The 8,332-nt window shown below is 38.2% G+C and overlaps 2 protein-coding genes across 2 annotated transcripts; both read left to right on the forward strand.

The window, feature by feature from the left end:
- Positions 1–1,181: 1,181 nt before the first annotated feature.
- On the forward strand, positions 1,182–4,776 carry LOC126782500 (RNA pseudouridine synthase 4, mitochondrial). The gene is given in 12 exon segments (XM_050507758.1): positions 1,182–1,198; positions 1,317–1,599; positions 1,693–1,737; positions 1,839–1,979; positions 2,063–2,110; positions 2,207–2,287; positions 2,977–3,090; positions 3,195–3,233; positions 3,236–3,304; positions 3,800–3,911; positions 4,129–4,175; positions 4,378–4,776. Coding segments are annotated over 12 exon segments (1,395 nt in total).
- On the forward strand, positions 4,772–8,099 carry LOC126782503 (subtilisin-like protease SBT4.9). The gene is given in 10 exon segments (XM_050507762.1): positions 4,772–4,810; positions 5,155–6,090; positions 6,092–6,171; positions 6,173–6,199; positions 6,201–6,296; positions 6,298–6,807; positions 6,809–6,909; positions 7,223–7,404; positions 7,406–7,957; positions 7,959–8,099. Coding segments are annotated over 9 exon segments (1,776 nt in total). The 5' UTR covers positions 4,772–4,810; positions 5,155–5,910; the 3' UTR covers positions 8,007–8,099.
- Positions 8,100–8,332: the final 233 nt, after the last annotated feature.

An 8,332-nucleotide genomic window follows, 5' to 3' on the forward strand; every position in this document is an offset into this window, starting at 1 on the left:
CCAATACTGTTTGGAACGTAAGAGATCTCCATTAATTCTGCCCAATGATCGTAGCGCATGTCATACTTAGGCACAACGATATTGCTACTTCCCTCTACCATCTATCTCAATTCTTACTCTCTCTAGTTTCCTCACACACCCTCCTGTTTACTCTCAATCAGGCTGGATGGGGCTCTGATGCCACTGTTGAAAAACCAAACTCAATGAAATCTCACGCACACAATTCCTGAAGGATGATTCTTATTAAATTAATAAAAGAGCTTTGGCTTATAAAGCCTTTACACACAAAAGAAACAAAGAACATCCCACGTCCTTAACACCTCTAAAGATCGTGGTAACACTACTACGGAATAAGTCAAATACTAAGAAGGTAAAGTTGGTAAGGTATAAGTGATATATGGCTTACAACTTTAGCATATTCCTTAGCATCTTTTTTGCCTTTTGTTTTTAAGCTCCTACCATAAGGTATAAATGGTAAGGTATACATAGGGTTTTTGGATGACAACGGCTATTATTTGAATCATGATTGAAAAAACTGCTACTATTTTTTTGTCAACATCTATAACGGCTAGTTAACGGATATTTTTGAAAATTCTATATAAACACATATTCACCACATCAAGAGGTGATGATGATCTTCAGGAGTACTAAATTCGGTGATTAGTGACTTCTTTTAATATTTATGTATTATTTAGTTATTTTACTTTTATGCATCAGTGTGTATGATACTTTTTTCGAGCTCGGAGGTCATCTCTGATAAGATTTTGAAGAGACCGTTAATTATCGTTTTAAATCATAAGTAATTATTATACATTAAAATAATTTAACTCGATCATATTCAATATTGGGCTCATATGAAAGAGCTCACTGTGAGGTTCGTGATAGTACAAATACAATAGTTATTTGTAAAAAATAAAAATAAGCATGGTATTTATGGAGAAAATTAATATGTAACTAAAATTAAAATGTATATAATTGTAATATTAGAAAAAGTATGAGGATAGATTGGGAAAAAAATGAAAAAATAATAAAAAATATAACTTATTTACCTTACGGAATGGAATGCCATAGATAGTATTCTACTGTTCACATAAGGTAAAATTTTTTTTTGAGAAATGATAGATACCTTATAATGAAAGATAGTAGTAAGATATATTAATGATTTTAACTTATGGTGGGAAATGGTTTCTCCTCCTATGTAGTAGTTATTATCAAACATGAATTCAAAGAAATCCAAAGAAATCCTAACTGACTAATTGACCATCCTTTTACTGCACCAACGACCCTAATATTTCCTCCCCTAAACTGAAAAGCAGTCACCTCTTCCACAGCTCCCGATCCTACGCCGCCACTGCCCTTCACGAAGACAAACAAAAGCGCGGTAAAAAGTGGTTCACTCTACCTCCCTTCACTGACGCCATAAACGGCGCCGCTTTGGGCCGAGAGCTCTCCCGTAGCGTCGGCAGAGACGTGTACGCTAAGACCTCCTCCTCCTCCTCCTCCTCCGCTGCACCGGCCACGACGGCGCTCAAATGGATCACCAGGTGCTGCCCGGAGATCCCCAGAAGCCTTGTGCAGGAGCTCTTCCGGTTGAGACAGGTTGGTTGGGCTCTTTTGAAGTTTGAGTGCATTTTGGAAATGGGTTTTTGATTTGTGATTGAAAAGTGGTTTGCTTTGATTTGTATATTACAGGTTAGAAGAGAAGCATCGGATCAGAGTGATCAAGCACTTAAAAGGGTATCTTGAATTTTTGTTATGTTTTGTTTTTTAATTGTACTGGATTGAGCTAAGAGTTTGTTATTGAGATTTATTGTTGCTGATTTCGATTTTTCGTGAAGGTGGGAGCTAAAGACTTGATGAACTTAGGGGATCGAATTTGTCTTCCTATATCGGTGAAAGAGTTTCCTGATGATAAGCAAGAGGAGGGACATTGTAGTGAGGACGAAGTCAAGTTTATCCGTAGCCTTGTGTTGTGTAAGGTTCATAATTGTGAACTCTTTTGCTTGTGTGTGTGTGTGTGTATGTTTAGTTATGTTGCATACGCATGTTGATATGATTACAGGATCCGGCTATTATTGTCATCAGTAAACCCCCTGGATTGCCTGTTCAGGTTAGCTATTGATACTTAACTGATGATTTTGTTATAAATATGGTTTCTTGGTAGCATTGTTTGATTCCAGGGTTGATAAGTGTGGTTTTTGGGCAGGGTGGTATTGGAATTAAAAGGAGTTTAGATGAACTAGCTGCCTCTTGTTTGAATTACGACTGCTCAGAACCCCCTCGTCTGGTTAGTTTGTAGTAAACGTTAACTTATGCAGGATTCATTATCTATAGCTGTAAGACTATAATTCAGACACAGATGTATACGAAAGAGGCACTTATTGGATGACTACTACACTATTTTAGTTATGTCTCTCTTGAAAAGTTGCTAAATCAATGATCATCACCTTTTTTTCTCTTTCTTTTTAAATTTGAGTGTTCTACAACGCTGTTCAAGTTGTTAGCTATATTAATTCATTGGCCAGGGTTACTGTTTCACACCTTGGTTGCGTAAAAAGTTGTGGCAGTTTAGTCTAGAAAGAATGCAACAGAATGAATGAATGAATAACATTCTTGTATTATTAGGGTTAGAGTTCTAATGTCTTGAATGAACAGGGACCATTGTTTTCCATGTCCTGTTTGACTATTTCTGTCTTTTTAACATCTAAGCACAAAAGACTAAAGTATGATGAAGATATCAATGGATGGACAATACGTCCGTTACATTCTTCATAATGTGAATGATTCAATATTTGATAGAACTATGTTAGTTTATGGATAGGCACGGCACAAGCATGATATGTTCAAATGACACCTATAAAAAGTTTGATTGATATATTAAGTGTACTTGCCTGGCCTCTTCTGTTTCGGCAACAATCTTGTAGATTGCTTGCATGTTGGAGGATCGATCTTTTCTGAACACATTTTGTTGTTTAGGTACACAGACTTGACAGGGACTGTAGTGGTATCCTTGTGATGGGGCGAACACAAATAAGTGCAACAGTTTTGCATTCCCTCTTCTGTGAGAAAACTTTTGGAGCTTCAGATGATGCGAGTAATTGTCAGCTCATTACATGATATTTCTGCTTTAGCTTGTTCTGAGATCCACGTTTGTGTGACATTACATGTTAAATTACCTGTGAGTTTTTTTCCAGGTTTTTGACCACGCTGAAGGTATTCTGCAAAGAAGGTATCGGGCAGTCGGGCACTTGTCATTGGATCTCCCAGACAACAAGAGGGCTTAATCTCAGTTCCTTTAGGAAAGGTTAGAGTACTTTTGAATATAGTTACTATCCTACCTACGCCGCAGACCTAATGATGAACAATAATGAACCCTACTCAAAAAATTAATGGCTGCATGATTAAGCTTTCTGGTAGTACCTTAGGGATATTTTTTTCTTGAGAGGATACCTTAGGGATACATTGAACATATATTAATGCAAAATAAAAATAAAAATAACAAGGTGAAAAAATACAGCCAAATACATGTTTGCTTTGATTATCTCTGGGCATTCCATTTGTTGACCAAATTTGGCAATTTATGTTTGCAGTTACTAAGCAATTTTTGTGAATGATGTTATATTACATGTGCAATATTAGAAAACTACGGAACTGAAATTGCCAAAACTATGAACCAAAACTGTAAATTGTTTCAGACTACACACTGAACATGTGTCATAGCTCATTTCCAATGAAAAAAAAAGTATTTTACCCAAATGTACTGAAGTTTTGATAACTTGGTGCACATGAAATCTTCCAGGTGGTGGTTGACAATGGTAAATCAGATAGAATCACCATTGTGAATAAAGCACAATGTTTGCCTTCCCAACATGCAATTATAAAGTACAAAGTGATTGGATCATCATATCTTGGTCAGTAAGAAACTCTATTGCCCTTCCACTTGATATTTAGAGGAATGTCTGCGTAACGTTTTGTCATGAGATGTCTGTAGCTGGAATACCTGGACCGAAGTAGTTTAAATAGGATTACTTGGCATTCCACTGTTAGATTCTTTTGATATGCTACTACAGATTCTCAGACATTTAATACATCCTATTATGTTTCTGATACTCTGATGTGATTGTGTAGGTTTCACATGGTTAGAGCTAATTCCACTTACCGGTCGAAAGCACCAGGTCCGTATCTAAACTAGACACTTCCATTGATATTTTTGATGCAGCTTTAATCACTAGTTAGAGTGACTTTTAACTCTGCTGTCTGTGTCAACTCTTTTGGAACTTTTAGACTAGACACTTCCATTGATATTTTGATGCAGCTTAATCACTAGTTAGAGTGACTTTTACTCTGCTGTCTGTGTCAACTCTTCTGGAACTACAGCTACGTGTACACTGTGTGGAAGTTTTGGGAACACTAATAGTTGGCGACTACAAATATGGGTGGCAAAAGCACAAGGATTGGAAACCTGTTGCTTGGTCTAAGATTGAATCTCATTCCAATGAGGAGATTTCAAAGAGAAAAAACCTTCCTTTTGATCTGAATATGGACAGTGGAAGTATCAGTGAAAAGAATTTGCGCCTACATCTGCATTCTAAACAAATTATTTTGCCTAATGTGTTTATGGCTATGGAAAATGTGAAACTGCATGCTGAGTGTGATTTTTCAGGAGTAGAAAGACTAGAGTTGGCTACACCTCTGCCTTCATACATGCAAAGAAGTTGGGATATTACAAATTCTGGTTCCGACCGCGGGGGGGGGGGGGGGGCATTCTTAAGCTAAAACTAGGATTTTTCGAATCCTATTATTCGTTGAGGTGCGTTCTTCCCTTAATGTCATTTTGTTTTAACTTGCACATTCCGGGTGAGGTTACTTTCTAGCTCGTGTTTAGATTTAAGTAAGTGTAATACTTGGCAATCCATGGGCAAACTTGGTCAAAACACTGTATGTTATGTCCTGATTATACTGTACATTACCACTCAAATTTTTGAACAAGGTGGCCTATCAGTATACATTTATTACTGCTTAGAAATCCAGTGCAGAATAGATAAAGAATAGATTACCACAAGTGCACCATATTTTGTTATTTGACTCTGAGAGTCTTCTACCAATTTGCTGGCAGAATTATGTTGAATAATAGATTCCTTTTTGTGCTTGCAGGACTACCTTATGGCTCCCTCTTTCTGAAAATTAATCAGACTAACCCCTAAACTCACAAATATGATCCAAATTGAAATCGACTTGACATGTGACGTAAGCTGCTGACTTGGAACTGACCCCTAAACTCTCATTTATGATCTCTCGGGTCCATTGTAGTTATTTACTGTTGTTTTTGTTAGTGTGGATATAAACACAATTATACATCTCATTGTACGTAGTTATTTATTGTTAGTTGTTGTTATGGACAAGCTGGGAATGCTCTTTTGGATGTTCATTTTACTTGATTCTGAGATCTCTTTTAATTTTTTGGAAAATTTTCTATTGTTTCTGTTTGATTGTTGCCTTTTCATCCAATCAACCTTCTATAAGGATGTTAATTAGGTTTTAATTATTTTAATTTGGGAGGTTTAATGTGCAAATTTTTCAAAAAATGGAGTAGGGGCCTTGTTGTCAGTTCCAAGTCAGCAGCTTACGTCACATTTCGAGCTGACTTCATAATTTGGACACGAGAGATCATATTTATATTCAGATTATTTATTCAGCTTTTTATTTGCCAAACCCAAATCTAGACACATTAATATAATATCTGGATCTCTTAATATGTATGGCTTGTGCAATATCAGCTTGCAGGTGCCAATGAGGTAAGAAAATAAAGACGCACTGAAAATCATTGTAAAGAAAATCTGGAAGGATGTCAGACTGTAATATGTCACCCTATAAATCATTTGTACACGGGTTGTTTCTGAGCATCAATCAATGGCCAAGATTAAGGCTCTATGGTTTTCTTTTGCTTTCTCCATTCTCATGATCAACATAAGCTTCTTTGTTTGCAAAGCCATTGAGGAAAGCAGAAAGGTTCACATAGTATATCTCGGCTCACTTCCAGATATCAACTTGTACTCACCATTGTCTCACCACCGTACTATATTAGAATGTAGAAAGAGTTGTCAGGAATGGTTGGGCTGCAAATCTGTTGATAAGAAGTTACAAAAGGAGTTTCAATGGATTTGCTGTGAAGACAAAAGATTTCTAACATGAAGGAAGTAGTCTGTCTTTCCAAGCACCAGTTTCCGACTTCAAACAACAAGATCTTGGGACTTGATCGGTCTAAATGGGAAAACCCATCGAAATGCCACAGTAGAGTGATATCATTATTGGTGTCCTTGACACAGGAATCTGGCCTGAATCGGATAGCTTCAAAGATGAAGGATTTGGACTGGCTCCAAAGAAGTGGAAAGGTGCTTCTGTAGGGGGTGAAAACTTCACTTGCAACAACAAGATCATTGGAGCTCGGTTTTACAAACCAGCTGCGTCCGCAAGGGATGACGTAGGCCATGGAACCCACACTGCCTCAACTGCACCAGGGAATGCCGTAAAGGATGTGAGCTTTTATGGATTTGCACAAGGTACTGCAACAGGTGGAGTTCCTTCTGCGAGAATTGCTGCATATAAAGTTTGCAATGGCAAGCTGTGCAGTTCCGAGGGTATCCTGGGTGCTTTTGACGATGCTATTGCTGATGGAGTTGACATCATCACGGTTTCACTTACTGGCATACTCGCACTACCTTTTCATAAGGATCCGATAGCAATAGGTGTTTTTCATGCAAATTAGAAAGGGATACTAACAACTCAGGCTGCGGGAAATGATGGTCCTTGGTTCTGTAACAAGTGTAGCACCGTGGTTGCTAACAGTTGCAGCAAGTAGCACAGATCGTCAGATCATTGACAAAGTTGTCCTAGGCTTGATAATATTAGGTAGAATTTGATTTTGGTCCACGTGAAGAGAAGGAAACAACAACAGGCGCAGTATCATCCCTCATGGCTTCACTTCTTTTCCTCCAGGACTTTATCGCATCATACTCGTTAGCCTTTAGAATGATCCCAGGTCTAGGGAGAATAACATCATAATCATCCTGGTTGATGTTAAATATCAAACCTTCTGCTCCAGCTTTGTAAGCCACGCCGCCTCCGAAGTAAGCATCACATAGGACAATCTTTCCCTTCACTAAATTACCATCCAGGCAAGTACAACTCATTACATCAAACTCTGAGCATTGACCTGAAGCAGCAGACTCTCCACCATATGTTAATGACAGATCATTGACAGGAGTAAATATTTTGGCTGCATATTCACCTGTTGCTTCTGTCACAGAGAATCCTTGGGAAACGAGGCATGTAAAATACAACATACTATCTGGAACCTCCATGTCTAGCCCCCATGCTGCCGGTGCAGCTGCGTATGTTAAAAGCATACCACCCTGATTGGTCTCCGGCAGCCATCAAATCAGCTCTTATGACCACATCTTGGCCAATGAATGCTACTGATGATTCTCCAGGTGAATTTGCATATGGATCTGGAGATATCAATCCTGTCCGAGCAATAGACCCAGGGCTGGTTAATGAAGCTGGTATGGAAGATTACATAAAGCAACTCTGCACGGTCTTGGGAGAGGCCGAAATTAGACTTATATCAGGAGATAATAGCAGTTGCTCTGCACACTTGGATAAAGACTTGCCAGTGCATTGTCACAATTATCCTTCACTAGCTGCTGTTGTTTCACCAAAGCAAGCATTTACTGTTAAATTCCGCAGAACTGTTAAGAATGTTGGCCTTGCAAACTCCACTTACAAGGCCAGAATCTTCGCGAACTCCACTCAGGTGGACATCAAGGTTGTGCCTGAAGTTCTTTCTTTAAATTCTTTAGATGAGAAGAAGTCTTTTGATGTCACTATTGTTGGAGAAGGATTATCAGAGGGCGCACAACTGCATGTGTCGGCATTGCTGATTTGGTCCGATGGCTCATAGCGGCGTTAGAAGTCCAATTCTTGTTCACACCAACCAATATCAATAATAACTGCATTAATATGCAGAACTTCATTGTTGGAAAGGGTGAATTTTCTGATCGTATGTACGTTTTCGGAACCCATTAAACAATGAAATAAGGCCAAACTATACATGGCTAGCTCTTATTGTAATGAATCTTCTATCAGTGGGGGTATACATATAGAAGGTTAAATAATTGTAGAGACATGTTTTGCTGGTAGTAGGTATTTTCCATTTAGTTTTTGAAGTTATGGCACTGTCCATTGTCCATTCTGTGGAAGTATTTTTCTTCAGTGTGCAATAAGTTGCAGACTTGCAGTGGAGTCGGACTAATTAATTGGTGAAAACATCTCA

Source organism: Argentina anserina, chromosome 2 (genome assembly GCF_933775445.1).
Source record: "Argentina anserina chromosome 2, drPotAnse1.1, whole genome shotgun sequence".
In the NCBI taxonomy this organism is placed as follows: domain Eukaryota; kingdom Viridiplantae; phylum Streptophyta; class Magnoliopsida; order Rosales; family Rosaceae; genus Argentina; species Argentina anserina.